Here is a 21,962-nt window from a genome sequence, read left to right as displayed (position 1 = left end):
CAAAAAAGCCAATAAAAGTATTCCCAAATTCTTGCTGTCGGGCAAATTTCAGCTTGAGCTGCTGTTTCATTTCATGGATAAAAAGTCTGTCAAAATAGTGAGTCAATATCAATTGAATAGCTAAAGTAACATGATGAAGAATGGAGGCCACAAAAATACAGGAAGAAACTTCAATAAATTAGCAGAAGAATAATCCATGAATGTTTGAAATGATAATTTGAACATAATGGGAATGACCACTGATTTCAAAGAGAAGTTAAAAAAGAGTAAAAAAAGGGGGGGGGGGAAAGAAGATATAGTTGAAAATACTGCTGCTATGCAAACGTGTAATCGATGGTGAGCCTGCAGAAACAAAAATGTTCATAAAGCTGGTTAGAAAGGACGAAGAAATATATATATATATTGAATCTGAAGCGGTAAGAGAACATAGGGTACTTGCTTCAACAACTGTGGCGTATATCATCAAAATACATTGCATGATGGAACACATCAGGTTTTTTTTTTAATTCTGTTTTGCTTGCAACCATTCAACAAAATTGTCGAGGATCAATGGCCAAGCAAGCTCCGAGTCGTAATTGCTCAGGTCGGAAAAACTTATCTGCGTAATGATCATCAAGTGTCACAAGCTGAATTGAGGACATTAATGCCATATGCTGATGATACAAACACACTAATTTGAGGTGGATAGAGAAGTTATTGTTGCATCATATCACACTTCCCCTTCACTGATTTTCTATACTAGGGGAGTTATGGTATAAGGTGGATCTTTTTTTTTTCTTAGATTTTTTTCAATTAGAAATTTATTTATTTTCCATATCTACAGGTTCTTGAAATTTATTCATTTTACTTTTCTGTTCTTGAAATTTAAGCTCGTTTCCTCCCAAATTTTCAATTATGGTTTCCATCCTTCTTAAAAAAAGATGCCTAGTTAAATTTGGATTTTGAAAAACATTGGTAGAAAAAGGGTAACAATATATAGAACTTTTGATAAAATTAACGTTTATAAGCTTAATTTTAAAAAATCACATAGTTATCAATCATAAGATCATATTTGTTTTATTCAATTCAACGGATGAGAAGATCATTGAATTGGCAATGACTTGTAAAATTCAAAGCATGTTCATGGTATATTCCAAAACTATTTTCCTCTCAATTTTTCTAACTGTATTCCACCGGTAGTGAGATAGATGCAAGCAAATGTAATGAAACGTGTCATGTTAATGTGCATTGGGAGAGAAAGAAAGTACCTCATTGCAAAATCGAAAGAAGCCCATCCATTGATCCATGTTAATAACCTTATAGTCACTTTGTATCTGCATACATAATATGAGCAAATAAGAAATTTTCATTCTACCTTCTTGATGATGAGGGGGAAGACAGCAAATATGGGATTAATCGGTCAATAATGCAAAAAATTAAAATCCTACGCAAGAAAATTCGTTACTCTGGAACACATCTTTCACAGAATCACCAACCTGTCCTAACTCCTAAGGTTCTCATGAGAAAGCAGGTTAACTAGGTGGCTACAGCTATGACTACCAGTAATAATATGGTTAAGTCCAATTATCAACACTGGGCAGTGTGCACCCTTCAGTAAGCTAGAGAGAGGCTGCACTCAAGAATGTAACTCTCTTAGTCTAAGTGCTGGTGCTACTATTAAACACCTAGAAGTAGTTTAATACAGGGCTGGAGTTAACTGCAGAGCCAAATAAACCATGCCTGTGGATAAATGTGGCAAATTAGAAGACGAAAAAACACGAGGCGGCACTCACCTTCAAGTATTCAACAAAAGCATCGACTTGGGGATGAAACTGAGACCCTAAAACAAGATCCAATAACTCGCATATACTCTCTATGTCAATACTCTTTTGCTTCTCCTCTGAGAAAAATATTAACGGAATAAAGAGAATGTAAAAATCCAATTACAATACAGGGTAGAAGAAAATAAAGCAAACTTCAAGAGTAAAAGTACAATAAACATTATTTGATTACCTGTTAAACAATACCGAAATGCATAAGAATAGAAGTCCACAAAGTTTGACGGCCTCCTTACCTTCTCAAAATATGAGGAATCGGTAATTAAAAATTTTATGCGCAAAATTAAGCAATGCACTAACGATATCTACTAAATTGTTTGGAAACTCTAACAAGACAAGTATTGTACCTCTTTCTCGAGATCTGGTAGCGCCTTCTTTAATTTACTAACAGTGTCAGCCCTCAGGGATTTGAGGCCTGTGCGCCATTCTTCCTATCAAATATGCAACAGGTTAACGTTCCATCAAATGAATTTACTAAGGAGGGACTAAATGCTTCATCTTGTCTTCACAATGCAATTAGAATAAATAATAAGATGGGAAATCAACATGAAGAAACTACGAGAAAAATAGACAAGAAAGTAACATAAAATGTATAAACAACACATAGATCTTGGCAACCAAATTTTCTAAATTAAAGCTGAGAATATAAATGACAGGATTTCGATTTTCCTTATAAGCTGGTACTGGTAAGAAACAATTTCCTTGATAGTATGAAACTACCCAAGAAAGGGTGCTAGAACCCCGCTCCAAAGGAGTTAACAAAGACTCATCTCTTGGATAAAATTAAATATAGTCTTCATAGATTACTATACTGGTTAGAAAATAGGATTAAATGATGTGATGCATGTTGTGGTAAATAAAAGGTCAGCAATACTAGAAAGAAGATATGATGTATAATTTATAATATTCTAAGACCCAGAAGATTGTAAATATTCTTACCAGGTTAAAATATCCTTGCTTTTCAGATTTCATTTTCCTGGTATGTGCAACATTAGTTCCCAGGCAATGAGATCACATAAACCCAAAAAAAAAACAAAAAAACAAAAAAAACAAAGAGCTTTTAATAGATTCCAAGTACAACTTACCAAGCAAGCATCAAGATCCTAACATCAGTGTGATTCACTTCCATGTCTGAACAAAGACTTTCAATTCCTTCTGGACTGTTGAAGAAGTAGTCAGTACTACATACGACACAGAACTTATTCATACAAGTATTCAGAAGTCTCCTTAAAGATAAGGAGAACAGCCTCCTTGATCATTAAAAGAACATGGATGGAAGCTTGTTATTTGAACGTTGCTAGGAATTCAAACAGTATAATACTGAATTAAATATATATATATATATATATGTATGTATGCATGTATATGGTACAACGCAAAGTTAAATAGCAAAGCTGAAAAACGAGATATTTCAATTGATTGACCAAAGTTGACTTACTCGATCAAACCAGAAGAGGCATTGGCATATGAGTAAAATAGGCTATCAATTCGTTCCAACTCTTTTGAGCTTGCTCTACTTGAGGCTGAATAAATTGAGAATCTTTAGTTCATAAGAATTGAGAACCTCTATTTTTCAGCTAAAAAATCTAAAAAAAAGTACTTCCAATGGTAGAAGAAATCTAAAAAAATCAAATACTTTCAAATAAATCACCTCATAAGAACAAAAAAAGTACACTTCAACATGGGCATGATAATTATAACGATATAACTGAGAAAGCCATCAACCACATAATTTTGCTTAAGAACAGCCAGTAGACCACCCAACAAAGTTCATTACTCAATTAAATGTGGAAAAAAAATCTCATAACAATGAATAAAAGTAGTTTGGATGTTCAGATTCTCCTGCTTTCAATTTCCAACTCAACAACTCTCACTTTCCAATGAAACCTTTAACTCACTCCACGTCATCTTGGATTAGCTCTAACAGGTACTCAAGTACATGTACAAAACAATCTGTAATATAACCTTGAAATTCCCAAATTTCATAGCTGTAAACACAATTTTAGCTTAAATACTAGAGTTATTCATCCTACTAAAATCTCACTCCATGTAAAGACTAACTAAATCATCAACATAACAAGATGCGCACATAACATCGAAAACACAAAAATCTCCTCAGAAAAAGGCATCATGGGAGTAATTAATCAAAGATAAACCATGTCCATGACCACAGAGCAAAGAATTAACCACGATATATACAAAACACGATCATCGATTTCCATGGCGAGAAGTACAAGTAGATGGATTCAAATTGTGGAGAAAAAGAAAAAGAAAGATCAAATACCGGAGCGAAAGAGATCGACGGCGGAAGAATTAACGGAAGTTGAATTGGGTTGACCGGTTTTTCTTGTAGCAGAGCGCCGCATCTTCTTCTTCTTATTGTTCTTCTTGTTCTTGAGCAATTGGATTGCGATGGAGGAGATAAGAAGAGAACGCAAAGAAGAAGATTGATTTTTTGTCGCAGCAAATTGGAGAATAGCAGAACTTTAGCCTTTCGTCTTTCTAATTTCCTTTTCATTGATTTTCTCAAATTATATATATAATGTAGGTTTACAATTACAACTTTAAAATTTTTTATTTTTATTTTGATCACTACATTTTATCTTCCTTCCTGATTTCTATCTCTTTCAAGTATTCCAAAAATAATAAATTCAACTAAAGAAAAAGGAAAATATTCCTAAAATAATAAATCATTGATACTTTTAATCTTTTATGGGATTTTTTTTCTAAGAAAAATTAAAATAAAATTTTGATTTAATTTGGTTTCAATTAGAGAGATCGCCGACTGTTTTTTCATTCTAATTTTTAATGTAGATTTCTTCTTGAATATTATTTCTATTTTAAAAAATATATATTTCAATACAATAAAACTTTTCAAAAAAATAGCAAAGTTAAGACAAAGATAAAAATGTGTCCTCATAGAAGTTAAAAGTAGAAAATCTCACGAAACACATTTTTTTAAAAAAAAAAAAAAGAAAGAAAATAAACACTTTTATTCCGATATTCTAAAAAAAACACCCCTTGCATTTGAGAAAATTAATTTTTCTGTGTACCATATATAAAACAGGTTTTAAAAGATGTATATGTGCCAAAACTAGGTTTCAAAGTGTATTTTGTGGGTCTTGGAATATACACATTGGACAAAATCCAAAAAAAAAAATGAGAAAGTGGAGAAATCCATGTTTTTATTTTATTTACTTTTGTTTTTTTATTTATTTCATATTTAATTTATTGTATTTTAATGTTATATTTTATTGACATTCGTGTTTCTGTTGTGCTCCTTAAGTTCATAAACGTTATCAGCACAAGCTCTTATCATTTTCCTTGCTAAATGTAGGTTCTAAAGGTAGGTTGATTTTTCTCTCTTCTAATATAAATATAATATTTTGTAATATTGTTACTATGAAAATATTATAAAATTAGAATTTGTAACATTTGGTATTAATGGTAATAATTATTTGTCATTAGTGTTTGATGCCAAAATACACCTAGGTGCCATAAAAATGTGATCATTGGAAAATAATTTTTCTTCCTAAAGCTCGTCGTTAATGGACGCATTTAAGACTCCAAAATTTTAATCCAATATGTTAGAGGACATTTTTCTACATTTCAAATATACTCATGCAGTAGCAACATCGAAAGAAAGGTTTTAAACAGTATTCTAAACTAATTTCATGTCTTCTCGTGGCTGAACAAAATAATAAGTTATTAATGAAAAAATCATGAATCTTGACCAACTGGACCAACACCATTCCTTGAAGTAAATATTGTGAATGTTAATAACCGTGGTCAAGGTTGAGGTCATGACCAACGTAGAGGAAGAAATAACTATTACTTTCGTGGTGGTCCTTTTGACATTCAAATTTCAAAAGAACCACACAAAATGATGATCACAAAGGAAAAACTCCACAATATAAGAGTTCAAAAAGTGTTGAAAATAAATGCTTCCGATGTAGAATGACTGGGCAGTGGTCACATATCTGTCGTACGTCAAAACACTTAGTTGATCTCTATCAAGCCTCCGTGAAGGAAAAAGAGGAAAATGTGGAAGCAAATTTTGCATACCAAGATAATGAGATATTTTACTCATCCAATATAATAGATTTGGATATGACACATTTTTTCAAATCTCCTTAAGAGAAAATTGGCACAATTGATGGCGTAACAAGCGTTTCTTTTGATTTTGAGAATATTTAGTATTAATGTTATCTGTTTATTTTATTTTCATTTTTTTTCCTTGGTTGATATTAAATTTTGTATATTATAGGTGGTGTTTTTTCTTATTGTAATTATTTTCTTTTAATGAAGAAACCTAGATAATTTTCATGTATTGAGTGACTAAAAAATGAGTAAAGAAGATCTATATCTGACCGATAGTGCAACTACATATACAATACTTACAAGTAAAAAATATTTCTCCAAACTGACAATGGTGGAAGCAAGAGTCAATACGATATCAGGTTCTGCAAATCTAATTGAAGGTTTTGGAAGAGCAAGTATTATTTTGCCTAAAGGAACAAAATTTACAATTGATAATGCATTGTTATCTAGTCAATCAAAGAGAAATCTACTTAGTTTTAAAGATATACGTTACAATGATTATCATATTAAGACTGATAGAAAGAATAATATGGAGTAGATTTGTATCATATTTATTGCCTCGTATAAAAAACGTATATCGAAAGAGTTGCATGCCTTATCTTCTAGATTATATTTACAATTTGGCATGACATATTAGGTTATCCAGGGGTGTATAATGATGAGAAGAATTATTGAGAATTCAAATGGACACCCATTGAAGAGCCAAAAAATTCTTCAATATAATGCATTATCATGTGATGCTTACTCTCAATGAAAATTGATAAATAGACCATCACTATCTAAATTGGGAATTGAATCCCTTACATTTTTATAACGAATTCATGATGATAGATGTAGACCTATTAACCCACTAAGTAGACCATTTAAATATTTTATGGTATTAATATACTCATCATGGTTACACGTGTGATTATAATCAAAGTCAAAATATTGCATTTGCAAGATTACTTGCTCAAATAATTAAGTTAAGAGGATAATTTTCTGATTATACAATTAAGATCGTTTATCTTGATAATGCTGGTGAATTTACATCCCACGTTTTTGATAATTATTGTATGTCAATTGAGATAAGTGTCGAACATCTTATAACTCATGTTCATACACAAAATGGTTTAGCATAATCATTCATAAAACGTTTGCAATTAAGTGCTAGACCATTGCTTATAAGAACTAAGCTTCATATATTTGTATGGGGACATGCTATTTTGCATGCAACGTCACATGTACACATTAGGCCAATAGTTTATCATAAGTATTCGTCATTACAATTAGCTTATGGCCATGAGCCAAATATTTCCCATCTGTAGCTTGTCTTCTAATTAAAATCTTTCAACAATATTATATGAAGACAACACAGCTTGCATAGCCCAAATCAGATGATATATTAAAGGAGATAGATCAAAACATATTTCACCGAAGCTTTTCTACACTCATGATCTTGAATAAAATGGTGACATCGCTGTACAACAAATTTGTTTGAATGATAACCTAACAGACTTATTTATAAAGGCATTACCAACTGCAACTTTTGAAAAATTGGTGCATAACATTAAAATGCGGCTACTTAGAGATCGTAAGTGATGTTTTCGTGAGGAGAGTAAATATATTGTATTATTTTAGGAGTATGTATTACATGAAATATGTACTTTTTTCCTTCACTTAGGTTTTTTTTTTTCATTAGGTTTTTCCTAGTAAGGTTTTAACGAGACATATTTCATATATATATGGACATCTATGGGGGAGTATTATAAATATCATAAAAATAAATGGTCAATGCTTAGTGTCCTAAAAGCCAAATGTCATTTTTCATGTTGTCTATTTGTCTTGTAATAATTCATGTTTAGTGTCCATGTAAGTCTAAGTCCTACTTGTCACTTTGCCTATAAATAATGACATTTGGTGTGTTGGATTTTATGTCCTACTCGTAGTTTGTAATATCATATTCTTGTTCAATAGAGCTATTATTGAAAATCTTTAGTAAATTTAAATTCTATATTCATGAATCCAACAAACTAAGGTTCCGAGGCTATTAAGTTTAAGTTTGAACTTTATATATTGACATAACTGTGGATCAAGTTCAAATATATATAGCCAAAATGGTTTATAGTATATGAATAAGGTTGGACGCCTTATTCTGGGGACACTATGGATGCGGCCCATTTTGTAGTTAGTACAAACGATGTGATCCTAAACCGTTCATATGAAGACATCCTAGTAAAGAGTTTACATAAGACTGAATCATGAAATAGTCACTTTTACGTTCTAAATGTCGTTTAATGTATAAAACTAACTATTTCATTAATTGATGATCTAGGTAACTTAATCTTAATCCTGAGCTAACTATGAACTCCTGTTCACTCGGAATTATCCTTAGATCTACATAGGTGAGGTCAACTCATTATCGCTGGCCCAATAAGCCTCCCATTTCAGGGGTAAGACCAGGTGGATAGCTGGGAACATAGGTGCAAGATGAAATTCACTCCTACCCGTTATAGGGATAGTAGATAGGTTATTCCCTTTATTACTGAATCCAGGTCTTGAACAAAGGGCCCCACCCTCTAATTGACCCGAGAGGGGTTCGGTTTATAGGTTGGACCTTAAATCAATTGTTCATTAGAGGATCAGTGGAACTTAAGGAATAAGATGTAGTCTCGGGGGTTAAACGGTTTTTATGACCCAGCTGAGATTACGAACAACCTGTGAAGGATTAACTTACTAATCATGGTTATATCAAATGGACACAAATATATCTATAGTGAGGAGAGTGCAACTACAGGACTATAGTGGAATGACCCGTTAGTTAACGAATGTTGATTAGCTCTGTCTAAAGAGTTTAGACAGCTAATCTCGGATCGTTGGAGCCTATGATCTATAGGTTCATTAGGTTCCCCTACTAGCTTATATGGAATAAACTTAGAACAGTATGATAGAATAATTCGAATTGTTCAAACTATGTGAAGAGAGAGAAACTGACAAGTATATGTGATATAGTGGTCGATTTTTTAGTTTAGAGATACAACTTTAATATTTAAATGTGATTTAAATATCAAGAATATGAATACGTTCATATTCAGAAGCTCGAAAATAATGGAAATGGTCAAAGACGTAAAAAGTCAAAGAGTTGACTTTTGACTTTGAAAAGTCAAACTTTGACCGACCTTATATTCAAATGTGATTTGAATTTTGAGAAAATGAATGCGGATTCATGCTTGGGAGGTCAAAATTAATCAACACAGAAAAAATCATAAAAAGTCAAAAACTTTGACTAAATGACTATTTTGCCCTTTGACTAAAGTTAGAGGGAAAATCCAAACTTTTGTTGGATAATTCAATTAAAAAAATAGTGAGATAGGTGTTGGCTTATAGTGTAGACATTAAGCCCAATTAGATGGTGGATTCTAGGTGTTGGGATTTTGTGAAGTTTTTTTTATGCAATTTCGCATGGCCCTTTTCTATGGGCTTGTGTTTTTGGATTAAAGACTTTTGGAAATTTGCAAAATTAGTTTTTAAAATCGAGCTGGAAAAAAAAAAACCAAACCCATTTCACTATACTATTTCCATCTCTTTTTCTCTCTCTCGAGTTCTTCATCCATCGGGTCCCACAACCCAGTTCTGAGTCCAGAAGATAGTAGGTCAGCTCTAGTGGTTGTCCGGTTCGTGTTCGAGCAGAGATAGACGAGTTTCGGGAGCTTCAAAGGATTATTTCAAAATAACCCTAATTAATTCTTTTGGGTTGCATATTTAATTTGGGCAATTAGAGTAAAATTGATTCTTATTTCCGCTGCGGATGCCGACTTTTCTATCATGGTGGATCTTAAAAGGATGCACATTCATGAGAATAAAAATAAAATCTTATTTATTTCCTATTTCCATAAAATTGTATTTTTTTATTTCTATTCATATTTCCATACCATTATAATTTTAGTTATTTTTAATTTAGTTATATTTTTTTATTATTATATTATATTATATTATACATATATATATCCATTGTACCATGTCAAGATTTTCTAATTTAAAATGTTAGTATAATCTTGGCTTCCTTATTTGTTGATTCAACTTCCTCTTATGGCTTACGTTCTTGGCTAAGACTAATATAAATGTATCTTCCTCTCATTTATAAAATTTAATTTATTTTAAAAAAAAATTAATTTGAAAGTTTTACAATATCTAAAACTTAGGTAACATGAAGGTTAACAGTAATAATAATAATAAATATTCTTTTAAGATGTTAATGCCAATAAAATGTAAATGTCTGCTTTAAAAAAGGTTAATGTCTTAATTATACGAAAGTATAGATGGGAATATCGATAAAACATCGATGTCAATAGATATTTTTTTAAAAAAATTAAAAGTATTTAAATTAGTTAAAAAAAGACATTTTACGTGTTTAGTTTACCTTTTTTTTTTTCACATTATATTTATAGTAGTGTCATTTTATTATTTTTTTTTTTATCATTTATGATTTTTTTTAAAGATGTAAAGAAAATATTGATTCATTCTCAATGAGGTTTCTCTCTCATTTTTTAGTAACAATGGTTGACGATATTAGACCTAAATAGTAAACATAGACAATAAACAGAAGAATACTAAAGATTTGAGCCATATGATTTCTCAATTATCACACAAGGTACTTATTATATCTAATAGAATTATTTTGCAACTAATATCAATCCAACTCATTTCATGAATAAATTGACCAATTAACCAATAAATGAAATTATTTTTTAAATAGTTAATAGTACCAATTTACACTACTAAACTTTGGAGATGGTAACAATTTAACATTTGAACTAATAATTGTATCAATATAAATCATAAGTGTTGGAGAGGCACCAGCACGCAGCTGAAGCGAACAGGATCAATAAGCACTCTAATTCATTAATTTTGGCAGAAAAGAAACATGCTTAGTTTAATGGGTTTCAAGAACATACCTTTGAAGAACCTTTGAAATCTTGATTTCCAACTGCTAATTCCTCCAAATCTTTGTGCATACCACCACAAGATCTTCCCTATTATTCTCTAGATTGAGTTATGAGACTCAAAATAAGCTGGAATCAAAGGGAATTTGGAGAAAGCTCACTGCAACAATCCATTTGAAGAACACCTTTTTCAATACGAATTTTTTAGAAAAATTCATTCGGTTGCATCAACACAACTTCACTCCAATCTCTTCAATATATTGCAGACTATCATGTAAAAAGATTTGTTGCATGAGATGCAGCTCGAGTTAATGAAGATTAAAGAAATGGGTTTCATTGTGAGCTACTTTTGAAGATGAAGATGAAAAACCAATTTAAATTTCCAAAATTTAATTTTGATTTTAATATCATATTTTATTTCTAAAATCAAAATTTATTAATTTTACAAATTAATTTTCTAATAGAGTTAATAAATAATTATTTAAACAATTTAAATAATTTTAATTAATTTAATATCCAATATTAAATTAATTTTTACGCAAATTCATCTTCATATATTTAAATCATATTTAAATATATTTTCTCCAATTCCATTTGATTCTAATTTGAACCTTTCAAATTAACTTATCACACTACAGCTAATCCATTTTCGAGCTAGTAGGGGGACCTCGTGGACCTACAGATCATGAGCTCCAACGATCCGAGATTAATCGGCTAAACTCATTAGACCAATCTAACCCTCATTCGTTAACTAATAAGTCACTCCACTAAAGCCCATAGTTGAACTCCCCTGTAAATATATTATGTCCACTTGATATAACCATGATTAGTAAGTCAACCCTTCACAGGTTGTTCATAATAACGGCTGGATCGAATCTCTGTTTTACCCCCGAAATTACCTGTTGTTCCTTAAGTCCACTGATCCCCTAATGAACAATTGTTTTGTGATCCAATCAATAAAACTGAGTCCCTCTCGGGCCAATGAGAGGGTGAGACCCCTTATTCAAGACCTAAAATTAGCACGAACGACCTCTCTGCTATCCCTAAAGGGGGTAGGAGTGAATTCCATATTGCACCTTATGTCCCCAGCTATCTATCCACTCTTATCCCTGAAAATGAGAGTCTTATTGAGTCGGCGTTGTTAAGCTAACCCTCACCTATGCAAATCTAAGGGTAATCCCGAATAAACAAGAGTTCATAGTTAGCTCAGGATTAAGGTAAAGTTACCTAGGTCATCGCTTTGAAATAGTCGGTCTTAAACAGTAAACAACATTATAAAGTAAGAGTGACTAATTTTGTGGTCCGATCTTGTATAAACCCTTTTGCACAACGACACCCCCACTCTTTATGTCAAACATGAACGAATTAGGATCACTTTGTTTGTAGCACTTTACAACTCCTTGTAACAACTACAGGGCAGACTGTATCCAATAGTGTTACCAAAATAAGGTACCTAACCTTATTCATATGCTGTAGATCATTTTGACTATTTACTCGAACCTAATCCACCTTTATATCTCCACATAAAATTCAAGTACTCATTCAATAGTTAAAGGACTTTCAAGTTTATTGGATTTCTATTTCTATCAAGCAATAGATCTATTCAATAACACCTTTATTGAATTTTCAGGATAAGTTCTATTGTTTACATACCACATGTTTTAGGACATAAAACCCAACAATAAGTGTATCAATCTACGCCATGATTTATGTTCCATTTGGATAAATATCGTGTGAGACTTATAATTTTATCAATTAAATTCATAACTTTAATGAGTGAATCAATTCAAATTCACAATTAAGATTTCCTTTGAAAATTGTTCATGCATAAATTCCAATAATACATTTGATCAATCCAATATTTGAAGAAGTACACATATATAAAAATTTAATGCATGATTTTCAAATGTAATTCTAATAAAGAGTCTAAATTGATTCACTTATAACTATTTCAAAGTCTAATTGAAACAATTATATGTTTCACATAATATTTTTTAAACTAAGTATGAAAAAAAGTGTTAGTTGATACACTCACAAAAGTTAAGAGTTTGAATTGATACAACCATTGGTTCAGGATTTGAGTTGATACCATGCTCAAAATTCAGAGGGTTAAAATTACAAGTTACAATCATAATATTAAACTTTAGTCAACATGTCAATATTTTCATCGCTGATTTTACATTTTCATGAATTCAACATTAACATAACGGATGAATCGATATTTCTATTATATCATAGAAAAATCCACAAACCATAAAAATAAGTAACAAAATATGCTAATATAAATAATATACATGTTAACTTATTTAAAAATCATGAAAGGTTACTAATTTATTATTTTTTTTATATATATTTATATCTACATTTTATGGACATTTTGTAAAATGAAGATGTAGATGTTTGGCTTCACGTGAATATTTTAAACCTTGGTTACCATGAACAGATTTGAAAAGTAGAATTCTTAGCGCGAGTCCATAGATAAATATACCTCCTTCCATGTAATTCGTAACGGTCCTCTCCTCTCCATTTCAAAGCTCAGTAGTCAGAAGAACCAAACCAACAAAACAAACTTCCCCTAAATTCCTCCTTTTTTTTGTTCCCTCTCTTCTTTCCCATTCCAAATTCCAAACCCTAAATCCTCTGCTTCACACTCCTACAATGCCAACCATTTCTACTCACTCAGAGAGGACTAAGATCGGTAACTTATGGCGTTTCAGCCGCTTCGTTGATTACCGGTGTTTGGCTCCGCCGCCTACGCTCGACATTGATGCTGATTTTCGCGCTCTCAGCCGGAGGCCTTATCGTTTGCTTCCTCGACAGGATCTCATCGATCTCTTCGTCTTGAAGCTCGACGGTTCTGTATTTGGTGATTCCTTCCCCGTTTTTTACATTTTCTTTTTCTTCTTTTACTTCTTGTAAGACGTGAGAAGAGAATCTGTCTTCAATGAAGTTTCTGTCGGTTTGCTGGTGGTTGAGATGGAAAATGGAAGATGAAAGATGAAAGATTAAAGATGGATGGAAACTGGCAAGTGCTTTAGAGAATGTAATGGAGTGCTTTCTTGAGAACACTGTAGCGGGAAAAGCCGTTTTAAAAAGAGTAGTTAATTGAAGTGTTGTGGCTTGTGGCGACTATGGTTAAGGAAAATGCAACAACAATATGTTTACATGTCGCGATTCTTTATTTTGTGGCATTTTTCTCCTGCTTTAATTATAGATGTGGAGATCATGTGTGGTAGTGTGAAAATAACCAAATATTTAATTTGAACCTACTTGTTCTTTATATTGCAGGAATATAATTGCAGTCTTAACCACAAATTAAACATGGTTTGGCTTTCCAGGTATTCGTGTATCACGCAATGCTACAGTCGCAGATCTTAAACGAGCGATAGAGGAAGTTTTTGATTCACCCGGGGGGAGTGAACATTGCAAGATTACATGGTACTTGGTAGTATACTAGTATTATTAACCATGTTATGAGACTTATGACTAATTTTATCGCTGATGATTTTGTTTTTGTTCCTTTAGTTTTGTAATTTTATTGGGTTTTACATGAGTGTTGATTTGTCTATTTTCCACCACATTAACTGTTACTGGATGTATATGCTGTTAGGTCACTTATCTGGGGACATTTCTGCTTATGTTATGAAGGCGAAAAGCTTATTGATGACAAGACATGCATTAGAGTTTTTGGGATTAAAGATGGTGATCAGGTGTGCGAATTTTGTGATGTCTCTCTTGCTTGTTCATTGAATCAAATGCTGGCTCTGCTTTCTAGCTTTTAATGTTTTTCCCTGTTGTCATATGCAGCTTCAGTTTCTTAGGCATATGTCTATCAATTGTTTACCGGTGAAGAGAGATGGGAAGAACCAAAGTGTTTCTTGCAAAACAATGCTGTCGTAAGTTGTTATTTCTTATGGCTGCTGTAGCATATGGTGATTTCTAAGTTGTTTTTTTAATGGCTGCACTAGAACATGCATAAATATTGCACGGGCAAATACCATTCTCTTTTCTGAACACAATTCTTCAATTTGATGCCTTGTTTGAAGTCCCATTGAGCAAGTGGCAGTCTACAAATTATGCAAACTGTATGATTTTGCGAGCCTCCCCTAGGTTTGGAGAGGGGAGTCAACATATATATTACTTTCTAGATTATTCCAAAAAAAAAATTAAAAAAAAAAAAAAAAAAAAAAAAATCCCAGAATGAAATTTCCATTGTTTTTATTATACAGTGTCAGAAGGGGAGTTATCATCTCTGTTGCATTTCTCACTATTAGATTAGTCTAGACTTAACATTTATTTAGTAACAGGACAACATAGTTCAATATGAAGGAAAATTTCTCAACATGTTCTTTCTGCAATGAACAGTCGATGGTATATTCTTGCACTGTTCTATAAGATAGTAAACTTATACTTTCCATAAAAGTCTCTCGCCAGAATCAAAATCTGTTGAAGAGAATCAACCAGCTGGTCAAGATGATCTCGAGAATTATCAAGTTCACAGGGGCGGTTCAAATCAAGAGGAGGTTGTTTCTATGGGTAGAGCTGGATTTCAGCTAGCAAATTTCTTCAGAGGACGGGTATTATATTCCAGGATATGGGGTTTTCGTAAGAGTGCATCAGAAGGCAGGAATAGGCCTTCCTCTGGTTTTCGCATTACTTGACACTGGAAATGGACATGGAAGAACAACACGAGCTGCAAGGTATGAACTTAGCTAGGAAGTGCAGGGATTAAAACTCTACAATTTGATTTATGAACATGACAAGTAGTTAGATTCGAGTAGGCCTGGGACTAAGGAAATAGAGGGAAGATTGACTCTGAATGTAAATATCAGCCTCGATTTATTGTTGGATAGTTCTGTAAAAAGTTCTTTTACTTCACTTCTCTTTCCATCTTCTGTGGTAGCACTGAACTTAAAAATTTCCTTGGTTTGGAACAAAAACTTTAAGTAAATACTTGTTTTGCCTACTATTTGTTTGAATATTTTTTTTCTTGCATTTGGTTTGTTTTCATGGAGGACTATGTTTTAAAAAACAATTGAAGTTGGTCTTTTTTTTTTTTCTTCTAAAAGTAATAGACAGTGTGAACAGTGATTTAAATATGTAATAAGCTTTATAGTAACTAATTTGATGAATTATCTCATGTTGTCTACTTGTTTTCTTGGATTGATATTTCAAAGATTTTGTAGAACGAAAATGTCTTAAAGATTTTTCTTAATAACATTTGTGGAAGCTATAGGGTTTAGGGATTAGGAACGGTGTTAATGATTTATATTGTAATCCAGTTGAGTTGTGCTAAGGTTAAATATGTTAAGATTCTAGTTACCATTTTAGTCCATAAGTTTTTTTAGAATAAGTGTATTTGGTTCTGAGGCTTCAAAATGAAGAAGACAGAAGTATGTATGTTTCATTATCATACTACAAATTGAATCTACTGAGTGAAAGACTTTGTTGGCAAATTCACGATGTCATGTTTTGGTTTCTTTTCATGTAATTTCTTCTTAGACTTAATAGTTTAGCAAATGAAATTAATTTGGTCGGAATTTTACATATGTTAGCCTTCTTGATGTGATGGTTTAATTTGTTCAACACAATAAGTTATTCTTGTTAAAGCTTGAAGTTCCTCTATATTTTGTAAACTGAAATTCATTCAATGAAGAATCACTTCAAAATTTTAATACTATATCCCTCCCCCCCCCCCCCCCCCCCCCTCTCTCTCAATATATTTATCCCTTTAGCTCTCTTTTCCGGAAGAAATGAATGAGGATTTTCATGGACAATTTGGGAATTATAATGCTTGTGTAGATAGATGCTTTCATTTTATTATACAGGCTGCAATATGCAAAATGCCTCCAAATCTTGTATTTTGTGTAAAAAAAATATCCTTGAATTTTTAAAAATATTACTGTTTTTAGATGGAAATTATTAGTATTTTATTTTAAAAATATCCATCCAACTTCAATTGTTTCAAAAATACCATTGAAATTTTAAAAGTTTCGGTAATATTCTTACTGTTAGTATGAACTTTTAAATTTGCATTGATATTCCCAATCTTATAAAACAAAAAAAAGTTTAGAAATGCTCTCACTGATAGGTATAATGTTCAATTGTTTGAAGTTTTCTTGAGTTTGAACACAACCAATTTTTAAAACAAACTAGATAATTATCTTTTCTTTTTTTCCCCATATATATAACTCTCATTTCTCAAATTCTTATACCAAATCTCTCGCAATAAAATAAACCAGAACTTAAGGTTAACATAAAATCCCACAATCAAAATAAAAATCTTCTCTTAAAACCTCACCAAAACGATAAATATCCAAATAAAAAAAAAAACCGCATTTGGCCATCAATGAACACCCAACTACTAATAATCTATATATACCTTAATAGAATGGGACAATTTTTTTTAATAAGATAAACAAAAAGTCAAACAGTTAACAAGGAGAGTGAGAGGAAAGAAGAAAAATAGATAAAATAGAGAAGTGATATGTCATAGATTGAAGTATGGGAGGGAAATGAAATGGAAGAGGAAGATGATAAGGTATAGATAAATGATAGGAGCATTTTAAACTTTTTGAAATTTAGGGGGTGTTTGGGGTAAGATCTTAAGACTATAATAGCTATAGTCAACACTATTTCAAAACCCCAATTTGCTATAGTATTTTCTATTTGCTACATTTTTTTATTATTTTACATTCACCATTCTTTTATTATTTGCTGCAATGTTTACTATTTCATTATTAAACTAAAATAGTTTATACCTCAAATAGATACTATTATAATTCAAACTAAAATAATCTACATCCCAAACACAAACTATTATAATCTAACTATAATAAAAGAATATAATAACCAACTCTTTGCCCTAAACGCCCCCTTAAGAATTAAATTAAAACCAAATTCAAAATTTAAAGACTAAATGTGAAACCTAAGAATCAAATGAAAACTTTAATTAAAACCTATAGACCAAAAAGGACTTTTTTTTCTAAGGAAAAAACAAGGAATAGAAAATAAAACTGAAAAATTGAAGTAAAAAAATGGATATATCCAATCAAATTGGACTAAAAATTGGTATTTTTTTTTTTGTTGTTGTCATTAAGGGGGCGTTTAACCTCCCAAATTGGGTTGGGTTGGGTGAGTAAAAAGAAACCCACCCACCGTTTGATTCACTAATTATTAAGAAAGTCTATTATCTCATTATTCGTGTTAATTCACATTTCTCATCTCGTTATTCACATCAATTCTCTCAATTACTCTCCTCTTATAATAATTATCAACCCAACTCAACTCATCTACGCGCAAAATGTCCTTAAAGGGTATTTAAGCACAATTTTAAGTCAGTGGAGTGAGTTATTATAACCAACTCTATATTTTATAATAGTGATATTTACAACTATTTATAATCTACAATTAAATATAATAAATACTATTTCAAAATCTTATTTAATACGATATTATTTACTATTTTTCACTTATTATCTATTTTCTTATTTACTACCGTGTTTATTATTTCGCACTCAAATAAAAATAGTTTGTATAAATATTACAAGAAGGGCATACCCCGCCGTTTGATATTTCATTCTCTCTTATTATTATATAAATCCTTTAAAATCGTATGTAAACGCTGCTGTTTGTTAAATTGCCTTAGGAAAGGGGAAAGCAGAGAATTGAAAAAACCTAACCCCAAAGAAATCAAAATCTTCTTCTTCTTCGTCCTCCTCTTTCCCAAGCAATCTCTCTAAACCCTAACCTTTTTCCCCTTTCTCTTCGTCGTCTCGGATTTCCATCGGATTTGAATTTGGTGTTTGCTCCGGGGACGAAGGCCGTTTTAGGGATTAGCTTCTGCAAGCGACAACCCGGAGACCATGTCTGCTGTGGTGTGCGGTACCAAGAGATCCTTCTTTGAAGAACTCCCGCTTCGCCTCCCATTGCCAAGCGCCTCCGCTGCTCTCCACTTCTACTTCTCCTATTAGATTCGCTGCCCCTCTCATATTGATCACCTCCACCATTTGTTTCCCACATGGACCATCAGGTCTCTTTTCTCTTCCTTTTCCTTTTTAGATCACTTTGGTTTTATTTTGAGAAACCTGTCGTACTCCGTTGGATGCTCATTGTTCTTTTTTTTTTTTTTTTCTGCCTTGTTTAGTTCCTGCTTCTGTGTAATATGATATTTCTTGATAGGATGGCATTATAATCTGTATCGACGCGGAACGTTTTACAAAAATTGTAGACCTTAAGGGAATCTTGTTACTTTTTCTTCTTGTATATTATAGTTGAATATGCTTCTGAAAGTTGATATATCAAGTAATTTGACTTAGTTGCGGCTTGAAATTGGAGTGGTTCTATTCAGTTTTGATTTGTAATGCATCTCTTTCGGTGTCTTGTTACATAATTGCTCCATATATATTATAAAATTAAATTTTCAGGTTTGTTTTTCCCCCAAGGTTTTCTTTATCATGCTTTGATTTTGCCTTTCAGCTTCTTGTGAGAGCCCTTGAAGAATGTGGCAACGACTTGGATGCTGCCATCAGAAGTCTGAGTGACCTGTGTTTGGGGTCTGCTGTTGAGAATCCTGTTGCTACTGCAGAACCAGAGACAAATTTGGATCAAGGTATCACAGAATGCTAAGTAATGAAGGGGATGCTTCATATTTAGTTTCTTTGTTTCTGTTTGTTCATGATTTTTATTATATTGGGATGATGAATCCATCATATTCAAGACTAAATTCCATGTTAAAAAAAAAAAAAAAAGAATTTGATGCATGCTTATTTCATGGAAGAGATCCAATGGGTCCCGCTAATGGCTGCCCCTAGTTTGGAATCCTAATTATACCCTTGCCTTGTGCACGTTTGAGGAGGGTTTAAGTTTTGATTGATATTTGAAAAACAAGAAACAGAGTTCTCATTCAGAGTTCTATGCATTATTATATTAGAATCTGTTGTATTCTTTTCTCGTGTAAGAGACTCAATGATTTGCTATCTACCCTCCTGTTTGTAGTTTGGCTCGATAGGCTTATGTTTACCAAATTGAATTGGCTGGTACATATGCATAAACAGTTGGGGGGAAAAAAACCTTAACTTTGAATTTCTGGATACAAAGCTGGATGAGAAATTATAATCTTCTTTGATCCTTTTGTCTTTGATGCTGTACTGCCCCTGTAATTTGTTTCTTTTTTCCAGTTTGGACATTTATTTCTATGCCTTTTAGCACTATCTATTGTAATCTGTTCTTTCTGGTTCTTTAGATGAATATACATTTCTGTTTCTTATTTATATTTATATATATAAAAAGCGCACTATCTTTGTAAAACTTTGATATAAATGTTGAACTTATCATGCATTTTCTGCTGAAAGCACTGTTCTTAACCTTTTGTTGTTAGCCTTGAGTTTTTAGCTTAGTTCTTTTCTGTAAAGATCAATTATTCAGTGCACGTTTTTAAAAAATTCTCAGGTTCATTTGCTAACGATGGAGAGGCTGCTGCTTCTGAGAATTCTTCAGTACCAAGCAGCGTTTCTCTTGATGGTAGAAAATGGATTGACTTGTTTGTTGTGGAAATGATGAACGCTACCACGGTAGCTGATGCTAAGACTCGTGCAGCAAGAGCATTAGAGGCTTTAGAGAACTCAATTAGTGCACGTGCTGGTGTTGATGCTGCACAAAATTTTCACAAGGTAATTTAATTTTAATGCCCACAGTTCAAAAAAAATTCCACATGCTTGGGGGACAATTTTGGGATACTGTATATTTTTGGAGCATTTAAGCAGTTAGAATTGGTTTGGGTTTGTAAACTTATATTCTTTTCACTGTCACTTAGGAAAATATGCAACTGAAGGAACAAATTGAAGTACTTCTACGAGAAAATACAATTCTTAAGCGAGCAGTTGCCATACAACATGAGCGTCAGAAGGAATTTGAGGATAAAAATCTAGAGTTGCAGCACCTTAAACAGCTGGTAGCTCAATATCAGGAGCAGCTCAGAACCTTAGAGGTGAGAATATAAATGTAGAACGTTTCTAAGTATCTCCCCATTACCAACACATCTGTTTTATGTTCTTAAATATGTTCTGTTGATGCAACTTTTTCTGATCAGTTGAAAAAAATCCTGTGGGTTTGGTAACAGATAAACAATTATGCATTGACAATGCATTTGAAGCAAGCTCAACAAAGCAGCTCGATTCCAGGGCGCTTCCATCCTGATGTCTTCTAGCAAACAAGAATGTAAAAATCTAAATTATTGCTTGCAGAAAGATCTAAATTAGAGCGTGAGTGAGAGGAGGAAAGGGAGAGCAGGGAGGAATGGAGCATGTTCATTACCGTTTCAGTTTCCTATGAATAGAGGTACTGTGTGCTAATCAGCGTGTTTGCTTAGTTTGAGTTTGGTCATATCGTGAACCTTGAATGGTTCGACTGCAACCACAGCGATGTTGTGAACTTCTATTGTTTCCCTCATAGCTTTCAATAAAGTCTTTTATTCAACTTGATGATTTCTAGCAGATGAAATTATGTCATATTTGTTTATAAACCCATTTGCAGAGCAATTTAAAATGAAAACACAGAGACTAGTTCGAGCAGCATAATTAGGGTTATTATGTTTCCTCATTTATTCTGTTCGAAGTAAAGAAGGCAAAATGGCATGCAGTTTTGTTGTCCAGGATTTGCTTTGGACATTGGTTTGGTGTCATATTGTGCACAGCTTGAAAATTTTGGCGTCCTTATGTATGCCTTGTATTGTTTTTCATAGGTTTTTGGGGGAAGTGTCTTTTAATTTGAACTTCAATGGTTCAAATGGCTTGTCTGAAGAAGGAACGATTATAAGCGCTTTTTATGCTATATAATATGTGAGCACTGGGATTTCTATTTCTTGTTATAAGAATATTTTATTTTTAGCGTACTCAGTACAAAATCAAGGGATCATTTAGCTTGCTTGATGGTTGGTGAGCTGCCCCCAAGGAATTCCTCCTCTATTCAGGCTCCGATTACGGTCAATTGTAATGGAAGGGAAATTAGGCCACCCTTGTTAGGAAAAATCAATGGTAATTTAAAAAGTGAGCCCCATTTGATTATACTTGATGTTGTTTATTCGAATAATTTTATATCCGTATGGATATTTGGGAGTCTACTT

General features: G+C 32.4%; 3 protein-coding genes across 5 annotated transcripts; 2 read left to right on the top strand and 1 right to left on the bottom strand.

Annotated features, from left to right (window-relative positions):
* Positions 1-31: 31 nt before the first annotated feature.
* LOC120068787 (DCN1-like protein 4) lies at positions 32-4,340 on the bottom strand. 2 transcript variants are annotated; one of them, XM_039020511.1, is made up of 10 exons: positions 4,102-4,340; positions 3,256-3,340; positions 2,903-2,977; positions 2,757-2,793; positions 2,165-2,248; positions 1,993-2,053; positions 1,773-1,879; positions 1,248-1,313; positions 436-598; positions 32-342 (listed from the first exon to the last, which is right to left on the bottom strand). In XM_039020511.1, the coding sequence occupies exons 1-9, from the start codon at positions 4,181-4,183 to the stop codon at positions 503-505; spliced, it is 693 nt and encodes a 230-aa protein (XP_038876439.1). In that variant the 5' UTR covers positions 4,184-4,340; the 3' UTR covers positions 32-342; positions 436-502. The 2 variants fall into 2 exon arrangements, with proteins under 2 accessions (XP_038876439.1, XP_038876378.1); XM_039020450.1 differs by having other exon boundaries at positions 440-598.
* An 8,963-nt stretch (positions 4,341-13,303) lies between these two features.
* On the top strand, positions 13,304-15,821 carry LOC120090621 (U11/U12 small nuclear ribonucleoprotein 25 kDa protein-like). 2 transcript variants are annotated; one of them, XM_039048341.1, is made up of 5 exons: positions 13,304-13,706; positions 14,179-14,278; positions 14,451-14,550; positions 14,648-14,736; positions 15,264-15,821. In XM_039048341.1, the coding sequence occupies exons 1-5, from the start codon at positions 13,499-13,501 to the stop codon at positions 15,499-15,501; spliced, it is 735 nt and encodes a 244-aa protein (XP_038904269.1). In that variant the 5' UTR covers positions 13,304-13,498; the 3' UTR covers positions 15,502-15,821. The 2 variants fall into 2 exon arrangements, with proteins under 2 accessions (XP_038904269.1, XP_038904272.1); XM_039048344.1 differs by having other exon boundaries at positions 15,275-15,435.
* Positions 15,822-18,451: 2,630 nt separating this feature from the next.
* On the top strand, positions 18,452-21,333 carry LOC120088780. The gene is made up of 5 exons (XM_039046253.1): positions 18,452-18,872; positions 19,319-19,451; positions 20,291-20,511; positions 20,655-20,828; positions 20,961-21,333. Exons 1-5 carry the CDS (start codon positions 18,861-18,863, stop codon positions 21,045-21,047), a joined length of 627 nt encoding a protein of 208 aa, XP_038902181.1. The 5' UTR covers positions 18,452-18,860; the 3' UTR covers positions 21,048-21,333.
* The last annotated feature ends 629 nt before the right edge of the window (positions 21,334-21,962 follow it).

The sequence above is a fragment of the Benincasa hispida genome, chromosome 1 (assembly GCF_009727055.1).
Source record: "Benincasa hispida cultivar B227 chromosome 1, ASM972705v1, whole genome shotgun sequence".
In the NCBI taxonomy this organism is placed as follows: Eukaryota; Viridiplantae; Streptophyta; class Magnoliopsida; order Cucurbitales; family Cucurbitaceae; genus Benincasa; species Benincasa hispida.
This window is presented reverse-complemented; position numbering and strand designations above follow the sequence as displayed.

Excerpts from the sequence above, each read along its gene's own strand:
- LOC120090621 (XM_039048341.1), top strand. The coding sequence starts at position 13,499 with ATGCCAACCATTTCTACTCACTCAGAGAGGACTAAGATCGGTAACTTA. Across the intron at positions 13,707-14,178 it reads GCTCGACGGTTCTGTATTTG|GTATTCGTGTATCACGCAAT; the intron begins GTGATTCCTTCC and ends TTGGCTTTCCAG. Across the intron at positions 14,737-15,263 it reads TCTTGCAAAACAATGCTGTC|TCTCTCGCCAGAATCAAAAT; the intron begins GTAAGTTGTTAT and ends TTTCCATAAAAG.
- LOC120068787 (XM_039020511.1), bottom strand. The coding sequence starts at position 4,183 with ATGCGGCGCTCTGCTACAAGAAAAACCGGTCAACCCAATTCAACTTCC. Across the intron at positions 2,794-2,902 it reads AGGATCTTGATGCTTGCTTG|GAAAATGAAATCTGAAAAGC; the intron begins GTAAGTTGTACT and ends TGCACATACCAG. Across the intron at positions 1,880-1,992 it reads ATTTCGGTATTGTTTAACAG|AGGAGAAGCAAAAGAGTATT; the intron begins GTAATCAAATAA and ends TATTTTTCTCAG.
- LOC120088780 (XM_039046253.1), top strand. Across the intron at positions 20,512-20,654 it reads CTGCACAAAATTTTCACAAG|GAAAATATGCAACTGAAGGA; the intron begins GTAATTTAATTT and ends ACTGTCACTTAG. Across the intron at positions 20,829-20,960 it reads AGCAGCTCAGAACCTTAGAG|ATAAACAATTATGCATTGAC; the intron begins GTGAGAATATAA and ends GTTTGGTAACAG.